Source organism: Ailuropoda melanoleuca, chromosome 14 (genome assembly GCF_002007445.2).
Source record: "Ailuropoda melanoleuca isolate Jingjing chromosome 14, ASM200744v2, whole genome shotgun sequence".
NCBI classification, from domain to species: Eukaryota; Metazoa; Chordata; class Mammalia; order Carnivora; family Ursidae; genus Ailuropoda; species Ailuropoda melanoleuca.
Window position 1 is genome coordinate 60,990,290 of NC_048231.1, and position 22,819 is coordinate 61,013,108.

Consider the following 22,819-nt stretch of genomic DNA (forward strand, 5'->3'; position numbering starts at 1 on the left):
TAGCTTAATTATACCCAACTGAACAACATTTAAAATACCAACTGGTAAAAACTGGGGAAAAAATTAATGCATTGGGAATATCGCACGCATTACAGCTTATCTTTGGTAACATCTGGCTTTCATATTTATAGTTACTCAAAGTAAATACAAACAGTCCATTAGGTATGTAGTTTTAGTTTTGTCCTTTATATTTAATAACTCAGCATGCACTTGGGCTAGAAAATTCTTTAAATACCATAGCTCCAATTTCTTACTCATACTATTCTCCTGAACCTTGTTTGAGCTGAGTGTACAAAATATTTGAACTGAGTGTAAAAGAGTAAATACATATGAGACTGATAAAGAAGGGGGAAAGGAAAAGAAGACAAAAAATTATATCTCATTGAAATACAAGTTTGGGAAGTGAGGGGATTTAAGAATGGAAAACAATAGGGATGCCTGGGTGGCTCAGTCGGTTAAGCAGCTGCCTTCGGCTCAGGTCATGATCTCAGGGTCTTGAGATCAAGCCCCACACTGGATTCCCTGCTTAGTGGGGAGTCTGCTTCTCCCTCTCCCTCTGCTCCTCCCCTTGCTTGTGCTCTCTTGCTCACACTCTAATAAAGTCTTAAAAAAAAAAAAAAAGAATGGAAAAGGATAGACTTCTACTTCTAGACCCTACAAGAGTACCACACTCCTCCTTGCAGAAAACAACTATAAAAAGCCACTGCGGCGGGTGCGGGGGGGAGAGCTGCATCGGTTGGGTATCTGACTCTTAATTTCAGCTTGGATTATGATCTCAGGGTTGTGAGGTTGAGCCCTGTGTTGGGCTCTGCACTGGGCATGGAGTCTGCTTGGGATTCTTTCTGTCCCTCTGCCCCTCCCCCTGCTCACGAGCACACAAGCTGGCTCTCTCTCAAAATGGATAAATAAAATCTTAAACAAAAAAACCCCACAACTGCCTGAAGGAACTGGAGAGTGAACAAAAGTTGACAGACTCTGATGGGAAATGCACATGCTCTTGAAGGAAAGGAAATAAGTAACTATGCAAATCAGTTTCCATACCCAAGGTTTTTCAGCTGCTACATACCGTCCGCAGGGTGACACAAAAGCAGCACAGGCACAAGTGGAAAAACCCAGTCTTTCTGTCTTTGAGAATGAATAAGGGAAAGCCAGGGAGTCAGAAATATTAAAGAGAGAGGGGGTAATCCTCCAAGAGAAAAAGAGAAGAGATCCCCAAACTCTGTTCACAATTGATGCTGAGAAAAGATTCAAAGCAGTCTCTTAAATACAACCTATCTAAATGCAGACCAGAGCTGCCACCCAAGAAACAGTTTACAACCTAAACCCAGCCAAAAAAAATGACCTAAAACAATGGAAATAACATTTAACAGAGAAACATAACAGAACCCAGAATCCCCAGAACTTAATATTCATAATATTAAGGATACAATCCAAAATTACCTGATATATGAAGAAGAAAGTGGAACATATTCTCAAAAGAAGTCTAATTAAAAGGCAAAATTTTCAGAATGGTTAATAGGGACCCAAACATATACTATCTAAACAGATAGAAAATAAAAATATACAGGTTAAAAGAAAATGGAGAGAAAAAGAGATACTATGCAAACAGTAAGCATAAGAAGGCCTGAGTGGTTGTATAATATTGGGCAAAATAGATTTCAAAAGTAAATATATTACAGGAGATAAAGAGGGCCACCATATAATAATAAAAGGGTCAATTATTCAGGAAGACATCATTGGTATGTATGTGCTCAATAACTGAGAAATGAACAATTCCCTAAGCATAGTTGGTTATTTTGATACCCTTCTCAGCAATTGATAAAATTAGCCCCAAATCAGCAAAAACACAGATTTGAACAATACTATCAACCACCATGACTGAATATTTATAGGACTCTAAACCCAACAATAGCAAACTATACATTATTTTCAAGTGCATTTACTGGGAATCCATACATAGAGCAATCAAGCAAGTCTCAATACATTTAAAAAGACAGAAATCATATAGGATACCTTCAATGACCAAAATGAAATTATAAATCAGAAACAGATCATAAAAACCCAATTACTTGAAAATTAAACACACCTATTAATATTCATTGGTTCAAAGACAACATTTCTATTAATAGAAATTTATATTAATTTCTAAAGGAAATTAGACAATAATTTGAACTACATTATAATCAAAACATACCAAAAGTAGCAGCATGAAACTAAAACTGTTACAAAGGTAAAAGTATAGCTTTAAATGGCTGTATTGGTAAAGAAGATGGGCCTTAATCAATAATCTAAGCTTTGACCTTAAGAAACTATTAATAAAAGCAAATTTTAAAAAACCCAAAGCACAGAGAAACTTCTTAAAATCAACAGAAAACAGAAAAACAAAAAAATTTTTCAAAAAAAATCAAGAAGTAGTTCTTTGAAAAGATCAATAAAATTGATAAACTGCTAGCCAGATTAATCTAGGGAAGAAAAAAAAAGACAAATTACTAATATAAAAAAATGAAGGAGGGCACAACACTACCTGGCATACAAACATTAAAAACATAATAAGGGAATATTAGTAACAAAAAGTTTGATAACCTAAGAAAAGGGACATATTTGTTAAAAGGCAAAAATTACGAACCCATGAAGAAATAGAAAATTTGAAAGAGCCCTTTAGCTACTGAAGAAATTTGTAATTATAATCCTTCCCATTAAAAAAAAAACCAACCAACCAACCAACCAATCTTCTGGCCCATGAATTATATCAGCATTTACGAAAGAAATAAACCTAATCCTACAAAAACTGTTCCAAAAAATTGAAAAGAAATATTTTCCAATTCATTATATGAGACTAGTATTTCTCACATTCCAAAACCACACAAAATATATCACGAGAGAAATATAAACCAATATCGATCAGGAACACAGAAGCAAAAATCCTTAACAAAATATTAGCAAACAATTTATTAAAATAACAATATATCATGACCAACTGAAATTTATCCCAGCAATATGACTGGTTTATTAACACCCTAGGATGTATCAGTGTAATTAACCATATTAATAGAATGAGTAAAACCCTATGATCATTTCAATAATATGCAAAACACATTTAATAAAATTCAACAGATTCTCATGATAAGGGCTCTCAGTAAATCAGGAAATGAAAATAACTTCCTAAAGCAGATTAAGGGCATCTATGAAACATTTATAGCTAATAACTCAATAACGAAAGGCTCAGTGCTTTGTACCTAACACAATAAACAAAACAAGAATGCCAGCTCTCACCAATTCTATTTAAAGTTGTACTGGAGGTCCTATCCAGTACAATAAAGGATAAGAAAGAAGAAGCATATGGGTTGTAGAGAAATATAACAACTATCTCTTTTTGCAGACATGATTGTGCATGTAGGAGACCCTGAGGAATCTGCAAAAAAAGCTACCAAAACTATTTAGTGAATTTAGCAAGGCCGCAGGACTCAAAACAGATTTATATATAATAGCGGCAAAAAACAGAAAATGAAAATTTCAAGTCCATCATAACAGCTTCAAAAAATAAACACATAAGAATAAATTTCACAAGAAATTATAAGACTTTATAAAAGGAAATTAAAGAAGATTTCAATAAGGGAGAGATACAGTGTTCATAGCTTAGAGGTCTTGATATTATTAAAGTGACAATCCTCCCCAAGTAAATCTATATATTTAATGCAATCCCAACCGAAACCATTCCCCAACAATGAAATTGATGAAAGACATACAACATATTGAAAAGCATTTACTCAAGAAAAACCTACTGAATCTCTCAGTAAGAACAGTGGATGGTGATGAAGTTCTAGCCTGAGTCTGCTCCATTCCCCTTTCCTCCTTATTCTGCGGCAAATTGTATCATGATGGGGCAAGCTTTAAATACTGGGTCTGACTTTATTTAGAGTGGCACCCTAAAAATTCCAAGTCTAGGGCTTTCTCAAAACAGCAGCAACCTTGGTAGTAAACAATCAGGAAAAGCCAACATCACAGAACATGAAGTCTAAATATATTCAGCCAAGCAACAAATTGGCAAATGAGCCAGACATTTAAAAAGCTCTCAGAAAAATGCTCAAAAACTAAAATAAATCATATTTAAAGAATTAAAAGTATAATGACAATGACTCATCAAATAGAAGTCATCAATAAAAAGATGTGAATTATAAAAAGGAACCAAATGGAAATTCTGGATTTGAGAATTACAAGAACTGAAATGAAAATTTCGCTCAAGATAATCTGAGACGGAAGGGAAAAAATATCACTGCAGGGCATTATCACATGTACCAACAGACAAAGTCACAGAAGGAATGAAAAAATATTTAAAGAAATAATCGTTGAAAATTTCCCAAATTCAAAAGAAAATATTACACATTCAAGAAGTTCAGTAAACTCCAGTAGGATAAATCCAGAGAGATCTATACCTAGACACATCTTAGTCAACTATTGACAGCCAAAATGAGAAAATATGGAAAGTAATGAGAAAAAGAACTCATTGAATACAGGGGAAGCACAGTAAAATTAACAGCTGACTTTGCGTCAAAACAACAAAGGACAGAAGTAAGGGGATGACATATTTAAAGTACTGTAAGAAAATTTCTCTGTCTCATAAAACTATTGTTCTAATGAAGGCAAAATACACTCCCCCAAATAAAAAAAGATTCAGACAATTCATTAGGTATACCTAACAAGAGTAGGAAAAAAAAAATTTCTTTAGACTAAAAGAAAGTGACACCAAACAAGAAAAAAAAAAAAAAAACCAAACTGGTGAAGTTAATTGCATTGGTAATTCTAATAGAGTATATATTTTCTCTTTTCTCAAATAACTTAAAGCAGCTTACATAATTGTAAAATTGTACGGTTGAGCCTGTAACATACTGAGGTATAATATATATGAAAATAATAGGACAGAGGATAAAGGAAGGAATGGAGCTATATCAGAGCAAGGAAATGACCCCATATATCCACTGAAAAAAAAAAAGAACTAGAAATGGTAAAAACATGAGTTAGAATAAAAGACTCTATAAATCTATTTTTTCTCCTCTCTTCTCTTTTTAAAAACACAGGAGATTAACTTGCATCCACACAAAAACCTATACACTAATGCTCACAGCAGCAGCATTCACAAGAGACAGAAAGTAAAAACAACCCAAATACTCATTAACTGACGAATGGATAATAACTATTGTCTATCCATACAACAGGATATGATTTAGCCATAAAAGGACTGAAGTAATGATACATGCTATAATATGGATGAACCTTGAAAACACTATGCTAAGCAAAAGAATCCAGAAACGAAAGACCATATATTATATGATTCCATTTATATGAAATGTCCAGAACAGGCAAATTTATAGAGACAGATACTAATGGCTGCCTAGGGGCTAGGAGGGGGTGGTACTGACAGGCAATGGGGTATGATTGCTAACAGGTATGAAGTTTCTTTGTGGAATTATGGAAATGTTCCAAAATGGATTGTGGTCTCCACGTGGTCAGCACAAGTCTCTGACCATACAAAAAAATTACTGAATCATTTCAAGTGGGTGAACTGTATATGATATAAATTACAGCTCAATAAAAATATTTTAAAACAAACATACATATAAAATTGTATAAAGCAATAGATATAATACTGTATCATTCAGTTTTTATACATGTAGAGTCATGATACATATAATAATTATAACACAAAGGAAGGGGTACAAAGTGGAACTATATTAAAGCATAGTAAGTATGGAATGAAGTAGTTTGTGATAAAGATGAATATTATAATACCTAGAGCAACCACTAAGAAATAACTTTAAAATATAGTAAAATATAAACAAAAGGAAATGGTATATGAGACATACCTTCTGTAGACGAGGAAGAACAAAACAAAATGAATATAGAAACAGCAAAATGGCAGACAGAAATCCAACCATATCAATAACAACATTAAGTACAAATTCATTAAACACCTTTTTCAAGATTTTACTTTTAAGTAATCCCTACACCCAACGTGGGGCTTGAACTCACAACCCCTAGATCAAAAGTCACATGCTCCACTGACTGAGCCAGCCATGCACCCCTCATTAAACATTCCTATCACAAGGCAGAGGTTGTCAAACTAGATAAAAATACCAAATACAACTGTATGCTCTCTGTAAGAGACTTACTTTAGATTCAGACACATAGGCTGAAAGCAAAAGGATGGAAAAAGATACACAACGCAAACAGTACCCGTATGAGAGCTGGGGTGACTACAGTGATTGTCGGACTGAACGGTGTCCTTCCCAAATTCATATGTGGAAGCCCCAACCCTCACTGAGGCTATTTGTAAATAGGGCCTTTAAAGAGGAAATTAAGATTAAAAGAGGTCACAAGAGTAGGGCCCTCATTTATAAGATTGGTATCCTTAATAAGAGGAAGAGAAACAGGGAGGCCTGCACACAAAGAAAAGCCATGGGAGAGCTGCAAGAAGGCAGCTATCTGCAGACCGAAGAGAAAGGCCTCAGGAGAAATCTATCCCTACACGTCAGAGCTTGAACTCTAAAACTCATAAGGAAACAGGGATAAAGCTTCATAGCAATGGACTTGGCAAAGATTTCTTGGATTTGGCACCAAAAGCACAAGTGACAAAAGAAAAAATAAATTTGACTATATCAAAATTAAAAACTTCTACTTGTCAGAGTGTAAAGACAACCCACAGAATGGGAGAGAATATTTGCAAAACATATACTGATAAGCAGTTAATATCCAGAATATACAAAGAACTCCTAAAACTCAACACCAACAAAAAACCAAACAGCCCAATTAAAAAATGAGCAAGGGACTTAGATATTTTTCCAAAGACAACATACGATGCCCAAGAAGCATATGAAAAGATCCTCAACATCACCAGTCATTACAGAAATGCAAATCAAACTGCAGTTAGATACCATCTCACACTCATTAGGATGCTCAATATTAAAAAAAAAAAAAAAGGAAAAGAAGTGCTGATGAGGATGTGGAGAAAGTGAAATTGGATCCCTTGCACACTGTCGATGTGAACATAAAATGGGGCAGCTGCTATGGAGAACAGCAGGGAAATTCCTGAAAAAGTTAAAAATAGAACTACCATATCATTCAGCAATTCCAATTCTAGGTCTATATTCAAAAGAATTGAAAGCAGGATCATGAAGAGATATTTGCTCATCTGTGTTCACTGCAGCATCATTCACAATCACCAAGAGGTGGAAGCAATTCAAACACCCACTGACAAATAAAGGCATAAAGAAACGTGGTCTATACATACAACGGAATATTATTTAGCCTTAAAAAAATAAATCCTGTCACATATTACAGCATGGATGAATCTTGAGGCTATCAGACTAAGTGAAGTAAGGCAGTCATAAAAAGACAAATACTGTATGATTCCACTTGGCAAGAGGTATGTAAAGTAGTCAAACTCATAGAAACAAAAAGTTAGAACGATGGTTGGGAGGCACTGGGGGTAGGGGAAATAGGCAGTTAGTTGCTCAATGGATAAAGTTCCAGTTTTGCAAGGTTGAAAAACTCCAGAGATCTGTTGCACAACAAAGTAAATACAGTTCAAGCTACTGAACTATACATTTAAAAACAGTTAAAATAGTAAATTTTATGTTATGTGCTTTTTTACCATAACTAAATTTTTTCAAAAAGGAAAGAAATTCTGACACATGTTGTAACATGGATAAACCTTGAGGATATTATACTAAGTGAAATAAGCCAGTCACAGAAGGACAAATATTGCCTATTTCTACTCACACGAGGTACCTAGCAAGGTCAAACTCATAGAAACAAAAGTAGAATGGTGGCTGCCGGGGCCTGGGAATAGAAAGGAATGGAATTAGTGACTGAAGGGTATAGAGTTTTAGTTTAGGAAGATAAAGAGAGTTCTGGAGATGGGTAGGGCTGAGGGCTACAAAATTAATACAAACGTACTTAATGCCACTAAGCTGCACAATGAAAAAAATTAAACTGATAGCTGTAAACACTCATGTTAGAAAAAAAGATCTCAAATCAATTACCTAAGCTTGTACCTTAAGAAACTACAAAGTAAACAGAGAGTGCTTTACAGCCATCACACAGCGAATGCTCAGTAGCTTGTGCTGACATGAGACTCATAAATGTAAGCTTTAAGTAGGCGTTTAAGAAGAAACAAAAGTTATAAAAAAGGTGAGGCATAACATAGCAGGAGCTAACCAATTCCACAGAAGTTAAAGAGCAAGACATTTTAAAACGGTGGGTGGAGCAACTCATTTTTTGATTTAAAGCAGACAAAGATGAGAAAGGGCCCAACTGAGGAAAAAGCTCGGTATTAAGTAGACATGTCTACAGCAGGAATAGAAGAGAATGGCCAGGACTGCACTCAACAAGAAAACAAGATGACACAGATGAGAGAGAGGACCCTGGCGCTCTGGTCTAATGTGAAAAGAGGACGGGTTGGGAAGACACTGAAGGGGCCGGCTGTGTAATTAGGCTGTACTGCTGGGGAATGGGCCATGTCTGTGACTCCCTAAGGGGAATACCTGGTCTTCTGGGGGTGTTCATCCTGAGAAAGGCTGGTGCTATGCTCTAAAGAGAAGATGGACTGCCACAACGTGTTGACAACCCTAAAGAATTTGAAGTAGGAAATAAGAAAGCATGTCTAGACTCCAGTCTTAGACTAATCTCTGAAGAGGAGAAACTTTTTTCTCCTGGTTGGTAAAAGTATAAATAGTGAACACAGAGAACCCAAGAATCCCAATTTTGACACAGGCTTTCAATTTTAACACCAGAAAAACTTTCACTATCCCAATTTACCCATTTATAAATACACACATACCATGTACAACATACATACATATGTAAATATACACATGCACATAATATATGTGAATATACATACAAAAACAAAACGTTAAAGGCTGTATGTTTTCAGGTAACTCATCTCTCATCCCACAATATGTGGAAATAAACAAAAATTGATTATATTTTTAAAACAGATATTCTAATTTTCCTTGCTCTCAAAGAAAAATATATACAAGTGCCTTCTACCCCCAAGATTTTACAAGGCAGCTTATAAAAATAATTTTGGGCAATCACTTGCAAAACTGATTCCGTGGTTTGAGTAAAAAATGCATGTGTCATCCTACCGTGCATACTGCTTGAGTTAGGTGCTTGCATCCCTGGCGATAAATATTACGGACTGCATCAGGCCTTCAAAATAAATATTAAATTATCAAGACAAAAGGAAAAGAGATAAGTGAAAACCTTCAATCTTTCAAAATTTAGATAATGAAATTTAATGAGTATCAGGATAATACTTACTGTTTCCTATACCATGAAAGGACTCCATGTTCTAACACTACCCAGAATAATCTCCAGCCCAAAAATCTTGAACTCTAAGGGAAAAAAATGGCAAAGATTTTCTGAGCTGACACATCTAGATTCAAATACCTCATGGATAAAAATTAAGTTATGACAGTTCTATTGTAGTTTTTCGTCTAGATAGTACTACTGAACATTAAAAAATGATCAAACATGGGGGCACTTGGGTGGCTCAGTCGGTTAAGAGTCTGCCTTTGGCTCAGGTCATGATCTCAGGGTCCTGGGATCGAGCCCCACATTAGGTTCCTTGCTCAATGGGGATCCTGCTTCTCCCTCTCCCTCTGCTCCTCCCCACGCTTACACACTCTAATAAATAAAATCTCTTTAAAAAAATGATCAGGGGGCACCTGGGTGGCTCAGTCTGTTAAGCGCTTGCCTTTGGCTCATGTCATGATCTCAGGGTCCTGGGATTGAGCCCTGTATCGGGCTCCTTGCTCAGTGGGGAGCCTGCTTCTCTCTCTCCCTCTGCCTGTCACTCCTCCCTGTTTGTGCTCTATCAAATAAATAAATAAAATCTTAAAAAAATTTAAAAAGTATCAAACATGAACTAAGGTACTTGGTGCAGTAATGAAAACATATCACTACAGAGGAACAGGAACAAAAGAAATGTCATACTAATAAGATCAACAACGAACACCATTTATAGTTCTGACAATATTGTTCAGGGATATTTATAGGAAGATTTTCAATTGTGGACTTCAAAGACAAAGTCTGGAATGAAATGCTGAATAAAGAGTATTCTGATTTTATACAATATAAACATATTTGTGCATAAATATATAGAGGGAGTGCTTGCAAGTGCAAAAGAAAATATATGCTCTAAAATAGTTAATTCTAGAAAATAACTGAACTCCAAAATGCAAAGAAATTTTTAGAACCAGATTTTATATGTGTGCTCTGTGACAATTCAAATATTAAATTCCTATTAAGTCCTCCCTAGTTCAACACTCATGACAAAAACATTGTAATTCTATGATTAAGGAAAAAAATATGTTCTCCCACTCTGTTCTACATAAGCTTGGTCACCTAAAAGTGTCAGACCATCAATGCAAGGGACAACAATAACAACAATAAGTAGAAGCCTAATGAAGCCCAGCTCTACAGAAAATGGCTAATGCTGTCAGATCCAAGAATGATTAAGTCAGAAATAATTTTTAAATTTTTAGAAGATTTATTTGAAAGTGAGCATGAGAGCGAGCATGAGAGCACAAATAGGGGGAGGGGCAGAGGGAGAAGCAGACTCCCTGTTGAGCAGGGAGCCTGATGCAGGACTTGATCCCAGGACCCTGGCACAATGATCCGAGCTGAAGGCAGACGACCAACTGACTAAGCCACCCAGGCACTATTTAATTTTTTTTTTTTTTTAACAAAAATGGAGCACCTGAGAATTCTTTCCAGTTTTACAAATAAAAAAATAATCCCAGCCTACCTTCCAGAGAGGGCCTTCATATCGTTTCAACACTTTGTAGACAACCTATTAAAAATATGTTTTCATAAAAAATGCCATCTGTATATTTCAATAATTCAAAATTTTTCTAAAAAGGATCATATGCAAGTAGTCCATTACTACATACCTTATTACCAGTAAGAATGTGTTTCATTTCAGCACCCTGGGCAAGGTCAAGGGGTTTCTGATCTGTGTAAATACAAGGAAAGAAAGAAATCAAGAGTTTAATTGTATATAAAATAGATGATATTACAGCATATAATATTAATTGTTCCAACAACCACACCTTTTTCTTCTCCTCCCAAGTTACGCACCTGAAGCTGCCATCTCAACTCTTTCTGGCCCCCATTTTGGTAGCTAACTATTAAGCCAGCAAACAACATTAACATCAGAACACGCTGTACGGTTCTGTGATCCATCAAGCCTTCTTACTTTAAAATCATCATACTGGCTTCCCACAGCTGCTACAGCAAAGTACCAAACTTAGTGGCTTCAAACAGTACAAGTGAATTCTTTTATAGCTGGGGAGCTCAGGAGTCCACAGTTTCACTGGGGCCAAAATTAAGGATTTCACTCTTTCTGGAGGCTCTAAGGGACAATGTATTTCCTTGCCCCACCCAGTTTCTAGAGGCCCCCTATATCCCTTGATTTGTGATCCCCCCCCTTCAAAGCAAGTCACTCCAACCGCCGCTACCATCCTTAGTTTTTTCTCTCTCAGTGTTCTGATCCTCCCGGTAAGGACAACTGTGAGTACACTGGGCCCATTTGGGTAGTTCGGGATTATCGTCCTGTCTCAAGATCCTTCATTAATCACATCTTTAACGGGGCCATCATTTGGCCTACCAAAGCCACTCTTAAGCTGCTTCACCAGAGAACAGGTAGCAGAGAAAGCTCAAGAGCTAAGAGCATGATGGTCCACAACTGAGGACAAAAGAAAAAAGAGATAATGGAGAATGAAATCAGTGAGGCATTATGGGAACTTTTGCAACACTACATGTGAGCACTCTATGTTTTGCCAAACAAGAAAAACAGAATTTGTTAAAGTTCTGAAGTTGAGCAGGCCACTGTATGAAGCAAGCTAGCTTAAAAAAAAAAGAAAAAAGAAAAAAAAATTCATCTCCTAACCTGGGAGTAGAAAATGGCACTTTCAAAGTAACGTACCTAACTGGAACTCGGTTTAAGTAAGGTAATATATTCTATCAAATAACCTTTTTTAAAAAAATTTCAATTCAAGTTAGTTAACATATAGTGTAGTACTGGTTTTAGGAGAATTTCGCGATTCATCACTTACACACAACATCCAGCACTCATCACAACAAGTGTCCTCCTTAATGCCCATCATCCACCAACCTCCCCTCCAGCAACCCTGTTTGTTCTCTGTAGTTGAGTCTTATAGTTTGCCTATTTTATCTTACTTTTCCTTCCTTTCCCCTATGTTCATCTGTTTTGTTTCTTAAATGCCACATGAGTGAAATGACATTTGTCTTTCTCTGACTTATTTCATTTAGCATAATACACTCTAGTTCCATTCATGATGTTGCAAATGGCAAGATTTCATTCTTTTTGATGGCTCGTCAAATAAGCTTTTGATAAATCCCAAACACCTGCTGTGGTCTTAAACAGTTTTTTTATGAATTTCTCCTAATGAGGATCTACTATGCACCAACTAATATTTTAGACACTGGGGATTCAGCAGTGAACATGACAGAAGAAATGTGGGGGGCAGGGAAGGCACAGAAAAAGAGAAAAATATAGTAAATAAAAATTACATGGCAGAGGGGTGCCTGGGTGGCTCAGTTAGGCATCTGGCTCTTGACTTCGGCTCAGGTCATGATCTCAAGGTCCTAGGATCAAGGCCTGCATCAGGGTCTGTGCTCAACAGGGAGGTTGCTTGAGATTTTCTCTCTCCCTCCCCATCTCCCACCCAGCTCTCTAAAATAATAAATCTTTTTAAAAAATTACATGGCAGATAATAAACCATGCTATGCTGATACTTTTTAAGTGAATGATATGATAGAGAATGACTAGGGTACCACGTTAGACTAGAGACTAGGCAACTGATCAGGGTAGGCCTTTCTGAGGAAAAGGTGTTTAAATTGAAAGGAAGAATCCGGCCTTGAGAAAATATAGGGGAAGGGCATTCCAGCAGATGGAATAGCATCTGAGGTAAAAACAATTTAGTGGGCAAGAGAGAAAGAAGTCACATCATGTCAGGGCTTTGTAGGTCGGTGAGCCATTACAGACGTTTAGGTTATTTTAAATATGATGAAAAGCTACTGAAGGGTTTTAAGAAAAAGAGTAACATGAGGTGACTTATGTTTAAAACTGTCAAAGTGTTAAAATATATTTAGAAGAATAATAGGGGAAATGTGAACTTTGGCTGTTTGATGATTTTGTAAAATTGTTACTAATAGGATAATGTTATTGTGGCTACATCTTTTTAACAGCTCTGTTGAGATATAATTCACATAACATATAATTCACCCATTTAAAGCGTACAATTCAGTGTTTTTCAGTATATTCAGAGTTGTGCAACCATCATGTGGTTATAGTTTTTCCTAAAGAAGCCGTATCTTTTGTAAATATACTGAAATATATTTTTTAAAGATTTGAAGTATTCTTTACACCCAACATAGAGCTCAAACTCACAATCCTGAGACCCAGAGTCACATGCTCAACTAAGCCAGCCAGGCACCCCCATACTGAAATATTTATACCCAAAATAACGTAACAGGAGAGTGGCCAGTATTAAGAATTCCTGAAGGAGAGTGATGAGTACATCAATAAATTATGCTATTCAATTTTTTAAGCTTTGATAACTTCCATAATAAAAACATTTTTTAAGAGATCACCATGGCTACGGTGTGGAAAATGCCTTGTAAATGTGGACAAGACAAAAGCAAAGAGCAGTTACAAAGAAATATCGATAGTCCAGGTGAAAGATAACTGTGGTTTGGACTAGAGAGTTAGTCATAGATAAAATGGAGACAGAGGAAAATATAGAGAGAAGTTTATGGGTTTCAGGTTTTAAAGGCAGATTTACAGGACTGCTAATGGGCAAAACTTGGACTGATTGTATATTACTTCCTCTAGCAGGAAAAAAACTTTTTAAAGTGTTAACTGAGAAATTAATAGCCACTTTAAGTTTTCTAGCTAGCATATAGGAAGAGGTCTTATAAAAAGTTCTGCCAACTGTTATCTTTATTCTATCTACAGGGCACTTTTAAGAAATTATTCCTTTAGGTGAAGAGAAGGAGGACAATGTGATTTCTTTCACAGAATTCTGCCCTAACACCAAAAATAAATTCTGAATTCCTGCCAATTAGCTGAAATTCCAGTACTGAGCCTTCATTTCTAGATACAATGCCTGAAGTGCCTGGCACACAGTAAGAATTAAATAAAACGCTTTTTGAACTGAATGAAATAGCCTCCCTACCCAGATGAGCACCATAACCATAACGATTCAAAATTGTACATCTTCTATCAACCACAACAAAATAAAAACCAGGAATGATCCAATATTTAAAATTTTACATGATATAAATTCATCCTTTAATGAGAACACGAAATAAAAATGTCAGCACTCCTCACAGGAATTTATACAGAACGTAATTTCAATAACATACCAATGGTATATTTATTAAGAACCTAAAAGAAATTATTTTAAATGCCATCTGGGAGAATAAACAGATAAGAATGTCAAAGACAATCCTCAAAAAAAGAAGAGTAAGAGAAACCTTATCAGATATTTACACGTTACAAAAACAATCATTAAAAATGAGATACTTGCAAAAGATACAGATGAAGCAATGAAAGAAAACAGAAAACTAAAGAGCATAAATTCTTAAAAGGTAGGAGAAAGGCATAAACAATGGAAAAGGAAAGATTGCTCGATGGAGGGTATAAAGATAAGGGATTAGCAATTCGAGAGTCTCACATCCTAACACATGCTCCCATATAATGCTGCTTACTCAAAGCCCTGTGAACAGGGTGGGGCCTCTGGCTTCTTTCCCAACTTTCTCCCTCTCCCCCCATTTGCCTTGCCCTAGGCATCCTGACAACTTTCTTTTATAAATATGCCAAGTGCTCTCCCACCCCAGAGCTTTTACACTTGCTTGTCCTTGGTTTTCAGTGCTCTTCTGCCAGATATCCTCATGCCTCACTCCTCAACTCAACTCACCTCCATGCTCACAGAAGCCTTCCCTTACAGGCTTTCCGAAACAGCAGCTCCTCCTCCCGTCATCACTCTCTATCCCTTTCATCCTGTTTTATTTCTCTGCACCTCACTGCCTGACATTATATGTCTATTTACATTTTGTCTATCTCCTCCCACTAGGACATAAGCTCTGAGAGTGTGGGGACTGTCGGGTTTTGTTCACTGTTGGATCCCCAGCACCTACGATAGTTCTCGGCACACCATAGAGGCTCAGCATTTGCTTAATGAATGAATGTGATTACAGATAAGCTAGGAGAAAACAGACTCAAATATTTACTAAATCTCAACTTAAGTCTAAAAGTGTTCAAAGAAATCAAGGAAGAGGATCGACAGATTTTAATAAAAATGTAAAACTTAAAAAAAAAAACCTGGAAAATTTAGTCGTAGAAAAACAGAGAATCATTGTCTGTATCATTGGAGTTTTGGGTGGTAAATTACATCCATGTGAAATACTATCCAGAAGGTGAGCCAGGAAGACTATGCTTCTGGAGACAATATGGAAAAACTGTTGATATTTTGATAAAAACTAGGAGTTTAATACGTCAACTCTATTCACAAGCCATAAAACAGAAGCAGTAGACACTTTCTGAGGCATTCGCCAATCTTCACTTCACTCTTTCAGCATTGTCTGAGCATTGCTTTTTCCACACCCCCTGGGGGAGACGCAGCAGCCATGTTTGCACCATAAGGCATTGCCCCCCAGAGTTCCAGCTGACTGTATCAGAGGCAGGCCCCGAACACAGTGGGTGCCATTGGATTATCTCCCACTGAAATTTAAAACTGAGGTTAGGAGATTCTGGTCTATTGAATGGGGTTCAGGGCAGCCATCTTCCAGCATGTATCCTGGAAAACTGATCTGCTAAGAAACAGAAATGAGAGACCAAGCATTAAGAGAAGGATACACACACACAATGAGTGGCAGCCTTCTTGATTCCTAACAGCTTCTGGTTCCTGATTCCATCCCTTCTGATGCCTGCTTTGTAATACCATGAGATACCTCTGTATTCTGATAATAATATATGACCTTCCTTTTGCCTGTACTCTTGAGTTAATTTTTTTAAAAAAAAGTAGGCTTCACACCCAGTGTGGAGCTCATGGCTGGGCTTGAACTCACCACCCTCAGATCAGACCTGAGCTGAGATCAAGAGTCAAATGCCCAACTAGCTAAGCCATCCAGGTGCCTCTATTATTTTAAACTTTTAAAAAATGTTTGGTCTACCAGAAAATAATAACTAACAACTAAAAGCTAAGTCTTTATGGATATTTGGATCATAAGTGATTCCACTTCGTGGGTGTCTTCATCTTCCTCATTTTGAAAATAAGCATTAGTTTTGCAGTTTTAAAAAAAACTGTTCTAAAATAGGTATGAAAATAGAGGCACCTGGGTGGCTCAGTCGGTTAAGTGTCTGCCCTCAGCTCAGGTCATGATCCCAATGTCCTGAGATCAAATCCGCATCAGGCTCCCTGCTCAGTGGGGAGTCTGCTTCTCCCTCTGCCCCTCCCCCACTGATCCTCCCCCACTGCTTGTGCTCATGCTTTTCTCACTCTGCACTCTCTCTCAAATAAAATCTTTAAAAAAAATTGGCATGAAAATAAATGAGAAAGTTATACAATATGCCAAAGAAACATTGTATTTTAATAATTTGTGTTTTTTTTTCTATAATGCAGACAGTAGGACTTAAAAAAAATAGTCCTTGGAAGGTGCCATCTTGACTTTTATCAAGAACACTTCAACAAGAACGTTCAACTTTGATTACTAATATAAACTATAGGGTAAAAGTACATTTAAGCACCAACAATCAAATTTTTGATGTTTGCAGGGACATTTCTTTAGTTTAGACTGATATTTCCATGGGACTATTAATTCTTATTACATTGGAATGCTTTTGGAATCTAAATTTTGAAGGAAGAACCATTATAAACCACCATGTAAAAAAACTATCACATTGTTAACATCAGCTTTAGGTTTCTGACTCTTTAAGCACTTTCAGGATTCCTTAATTCCCAGGTAGGAAAATAACTTTAGTTCTTAACTAGTAATTAGTAGATAAAATTTAAATTATGTAACATAGTTGTTCCCATTGCTCTGTAGCTCATAGAGCCTGCTAGGGAAGTCCTTTCCAGGTATCTGTACCCACCTTCCATTACATTTACAAGTTTACCCTTCAGAAAAAGTCTGAAAAGACCACAAATACATGAAGGTTAAACAACATGCTACTAAATAATGAATAGGTCAACGAGGCAATCAAAGAAGAAAAAAAAATACATGGAAACATATGAAAATGAAAACACAACAGTCCAAAACCTTTGGGATGCAGCAAAAGTGGTTCTAAGAGGGAAGTATATAGCAATACAGGTCTACCTCAAGAAGTAATAAAAAACTCAAACAACCTAGCCTTACAATCAAGGACCCAGAAGAAGAACAACAAAGCCTAAAACCAACAGAAGGAAGGAAATAATAAAGATTATAGGAGAAATAAGTGATAGAGAAACAAAAATATATATTAAAAAAATCAGTGAAACAAAGCTGGGTCTTCAAAAAAATAAAAAATAAAACAGATAAACCTCTAGCCAGACTTATCAAAAAGAAAAGACAAAGGACACAAATAAATAAAATCACAAATGAGAGAAGAGTATTAACAAACACCACCACAGAAATACAAGATTATTATATTATTATTATGAAAAACTATAGGTCAACAAACTGGACAACCTAGAAGGAATGGATAAATTCCTAGAAACATATAAACTACCAAAACTGAAACAGTAAGAAATAGAACACTTGAACAGACTGGTAACCAGCAAAGAAATTAAATCACTAATCACAAATCTCCCAACAAACAAAAGTCCAGGACCAGATGGCTTCACAGGTGAATTCTACCAAACATTTAAAGAAGAGTTACTATCTATTCTTTTCAAATTATTCCAAAAAAATAGAAAATGAAGGAAAATTTCCAAATTCATTCTATGAGGCCAGTGTTACCCTGATACTACAACCAGATAAAGACACCACTAAAAAAGAGAACCTAGAGGCCAATATCCTTGATGAACACAAATGTAAAAATGCTCAATGAAATACCAGCAAACCAAATCCTATAATACATTAAAAAAATCACTCACCATGATCAACTGAATTTACTCCTGAGTTGCAAGGGTAGTTTAATATTTGCTAATCAATCAACATGGTACATCGCGTTAATAAAAGAAAGGATAAGAACCGTATGATCATTTCAATAGATGCAGAAGAGCATTTGACAAAATATAACATCCACTCATGATGTAAATCCTCAACAAAGTAGGTTTAGAGGGAACATACCTCAACATAAGAAAGGCTATACATGAAAAACCCACAGCTAATATCATCCTAAATGGGAAAATATTGAGAGCTTTTCTTGAGGGTCAGGAAAAGACAGGAATGTCCACTCTCAGCACTTTTATTTACATAGTCCTGAAAGTCCTAGCCACAGCAATCAGACAATGAAAACAAGTAAAAGGCATCCAAATTGGCAAGGAAGAAGTCAAACTTTCACTATTTGCAGATGACCTGATACCATATATATAGAAAACCTTAAAGACTCTACCAAAAAAACTGCTAGAACTGATAAACAAGTGCAGTAAAGTTGCAGGATATAAAATCAACATACAGAAATCTGTTACATTTCTATACACCAATAATGAAGCAGCAGAAAGAGAAATTAAGGAACTCCCATTTACAATTGCACCCAAAGCAGTAAGATATCAAGGAATAAATCTCACCAAAAAGGTGAAAGACCTGTACTCTGAAAGCTACGTAACACTGATGAAAGAAACTGAAGATGACACAAAGAAATGGATAGGTATTCCATGCTCATGGACTGGAAGAACATTGTTAAAATGTCTGTACTACCCAAAGCTATCTACACATTTAATGCAATCTCTATCAAAATACCAACAGCATTTTTTAAAGCTAGAACAAACAATCCTAAAATTTGTATGGAACCACAAAAGACCCTGAATAGCCAAAGCAACACTGAAAAATAAAAAGCTGAAGGCATCACGATTCTGGACTTCAAGTTTCAAAGATGTAGTAATCAAAACAGTATGGTACTGGCACAAAAACAGACACATAGATTAACAGAACAGAATAGAAAACCCAGAAATGAACCCACAATTATATGGTCAATTAATCTTTGACAAAGCAGGAGAGGATATACAATGGGGAAAAGAATGTCTCTTCACCAAACGGTATTAGGAAAACTGGATAGCAACATGCAGAAGAATGCAATGGGACCACTTTCTCACACCATACACAAAAATAAACTCAAAATGATTAAAGACTTAAATATGAGACCTGAAAGCATAAAAATTCTAGAAGAGAGCACAGGCAGCACTTCTTTGACATCAGCCATGGCAACTACCTTCTAGGGAAGTCTCCTCAGGCAAGGGAAACAAAAGCAAAAATAAACTACTGGGACTAAGTCAAAATAAAAAGCTTCTGCACAGCAAAGGAAACAATCAACAAATGGGAGAAGGTATTTGCGAATGCCATACGTGATGATAAAGGCTCAGTATCTAAAATATATAAAGAACTTATAAAACTCAACATTCAAAAAATGAGTAATCCAATTTAAAAATGGTCAGAAGATGTGAACAAACATTTCTCCAAAAGAGACATCCAGATGGCCAACAGACACATGACAAATACTCAACATCACTTATCAGGAAAATGCAAAATCAAAACTACAATATCACCTCACACCTATCAGAATGGCTAAAATCAACAACACAAGAAACAACAGGTGTTTGCAAAGATGTGCAGAAAGGGGAACCCTCCTTACAATGTCGGTGGGAATCCAAACTAGTGTAGTCACTCTGGAAAACAGTACGGAGGTTGCTCAGAAAGTTAAAAATGGAACTACGCTATAATCCAGCAATCACACTAGTAGGTACTCTAAAAAAAAAAAATTCAAAGGGGTACATGCACCCCAATGTTTAGAGCAGCATTATCTACTATAGCCAAACTGCGGAAACAGACCAAGCGTCCATCAATCGATGAATAAAACAAATGTGGGATGTGTGCGTGCACACACAGAGGAATATTATTCAGACACAATAAAGAATGAAATCTTGCCATTTGCAATAACATGGATTGAGCCAGAGAGTATTACACTAAGTAAAATTAGTCAGAAAAAAAACATATACCATACGATTTCACTCATATGAGGAATTTAAGCAAAAAAAAAACAAAAAAACAAAAAAAACCCACCAAGCATGCGAAGGGAGGAAAAAAAAGCAGCAAACCAAGAAACAGACTCTTAACTGTAGAGAACCAATGGTTACCAGAGGTGAGGTGGGGGGGGGAGGATGGGGGAAATATGTGATGGGGATTAAGGAGTGCACTTGTGATGAGCACCAGGTGTTGTCTGGAAGTACTGAATCACCACATTGTATACCTTACACTAATTTTTACACTGTGTGTTAACTGGAATTGAAATAAAAACACGTTCACCCTTCAATGTTAAATCATTCTATAAATGACTACTAATTTTAAAAGGAATTTTTTTACAGCTTTATTTTTTTTGTTTTTCATGATTCTTAAATGGGTATTCTCAAGCATGTCTTAAACTTTCATCATATGGAAATGTAGCCATAAAGTGCTTTTAAATGTTAAATATGATTTTAATGTTAAAATAAGGGTATATTGTATCTTTCTACTTCCTTTCTTTATTCAACAGTTTTCCTCTCTCCACAATAATACATGTAGCTCCCATTTTATCTATTTTAGTACTGCTGCAAGTACTAAATCAAACCAGCTTATTTAAGTACTTAGGCTTATCTCCACGGTTTCACTGTTTTAAGGAGAACCGAAATAAATACCATAGTACATATCCCCTTGTGTTTATACGTTTTTTCATGTGAGTGCACTTTATTTTAGGTTTATACCTGTGTGAAGCCCTTAGCCATGTGCTTTTCTGCCATCCATAAATCTTTGACGAAGTGTCTGAACCTTTTTAAAATTGAGTATTCTTCCCATTGAGTTATAAGTGTTCTGTATATATTCCAGATATAAGTCCACTGCTGTGTTTTTTCAATATTTTCTCCCATACAATAGCTTGCATTTTCTTTTTGATAATGCCTTTTGAAGAACAAAATTTTATAATTTTGACAAAGTCCAACTTATCAGTCTTTTATATTCATGCTTCTTATAGCATATTTAAGCAATCTTTGCAAAACCCAAGGTAACTCAAAACCATAAAAATCTAGAAGAAAATCTTTTTTTCTTCCCCAATTTTTTAAAAAAAATATTTTGTCAGACAGCACAAGTAGGGGGAGCATCAGGCAGGAAGAGAAGCAGGCTCCCCGCAGAGCAGAAGGGGAAAGGGAGAAGCAGGCTCCCCACTGAACAGGGAGCCTGACATGGGACTCAATCCCAGGACCCTGGGATCATGACCTGAGCCAAAGGCAGACACTTAACCAACTGAGTCACCCAGGAAATCTTGACTCTTATGTTCTGTTCTGTGATCCAAAAGGTTCATTATTTTGGATATTGCTATCCAACTCTTACATATCATTTGTTGAAAAAATTATCCTTTCCCCACTGATTGCCTTGACACCTTTGTCAAAAATCAATTCTCTCTATATATACGTTGCTGTCTAGACTTGCTCCTGTTCCATAAATCTATATATCTTTACACCATATCACACAGTCCTGAAATTAGGTTATGTGGTGGTTAATTTTATGCGTCAACTTAAACAGACTAAAAAGATGCCCCCAAAGCTGATAAAACATTATTTCTGGGTGTGCCTGTGAGGGTATTTCTGATGAGATCAGCGTTTGAACCAGTGGACTGAGTAAAGAAAATCTGCCCTCACCAGTGTGGGTGAGCATCATCCAATCTATTGAGGGCCTAAAGGCAGAGGAAGAATGAATTCGTCATTTCTTGAGCTGAGACATCCTTTTCTTTCTGCCTTCTGACACAGGAGCTCCTGATTCTCCAGCCTTTGGACTGGAGGACTTGCACTGGTGGACTTCCTGGTCTCAAGTCTTCAGATTGAATTATACCACCAGCTTTCTTGGTTCTCCAGCTTGCAGACAACATATTGTGGCAGATCTCAGCCTCCATAATCATATATGCAAGACATACATACACATATATATGTGTATGTATATATATATGTATGTATATATGTATGTATGTGTATATATATATATATACATACATACACACACACACCTCTCACATATATGGTACATATGTGACCTGTATATCTCATTCTCCCATGAGATATACATGGGAGATATATATATCATATACATGATATATGCCTCACATACAGGATATATACCTCACATGATATATATGGCATATATCTCACATGATATATGACATATCTCATTTATGATATATTTAACTCACATGTTGAGATACATAGGATACATAGGATACGTGAGATATGACATATATAATCTCCCACTGATTCTTTTTCTCTTGGAGAACCCTGAATACAAGGTAGTCTAAGATCTAGTTCTTTTTCAAAGTTGTTCTGAGTACACTAGGTCCTTTCCATTTCCAAATAAAATTTATAATCAATTTGTCAATTTCTACAAAAAAACCTTACGCTTTGGATTAGTATCACATTGAACTGCTAGATCCATGTGGGGAAAACAGACACCCTACCAGTGTCGAGTTTTTTTTTTTTTTTTAAGTTTTTAAATTCCAGTTAATGTACGGTATTAGTTTCAGGCGTATACTACAGTGATTCAACATTTCCGTACAACAGCCGGTGCTCATCAC

General features: G+C 36.1%; 1 protein-coding gene across 10 annotated transcripts in view; it reads right to left on the reverse strand.

Annotated features, from left to right (window-relative positions):
* The window catches only part of OSBPL1A (oxysterol binding protein like 1A), a 241,083-nt gene that overhangs the window by 139,058 nt on the left and 79,206 nt on the right, over positions 1 to 22,819 (reverse strand). For 9 of the 10 annotated variants that reach the window (XM_034643241.1, XM_034643244.1, XM_034643243.1 and 6 more), the window contains 6 exons: positions 10,956 to 11,017; positions 10,811 to 10,855; positions 9,322 to 9,395; positions 9,147 to 9,210; positions 1,441 to 1,483; positions 1,067 to 1,125 (listed from right to left, as the gene is read on the reverse strand). In XM_034643241.1, the coding sequence (XP_034499132.1) occupies positions 1,067 to 1,125; positions 1,441 to 1,483; positions 9,147 to 9,210; positions 9,322 to 9,395; positions 10,811 to 10,855; positions 10,956 to 11,017 (347 nt within the window). The remainder of the gene's footprint in view (positions 1 to 1,066; positions 1,126 to 1,440; positions 1,484 to 9,146; positions 9,211 to 9,321; positions 9,396 to 10,810; positions 10,856 to 10,955; positions 11,018 to 22,819) is intronic. The other variant, XM_019796540.2, reaches the window with a different exon arrangement.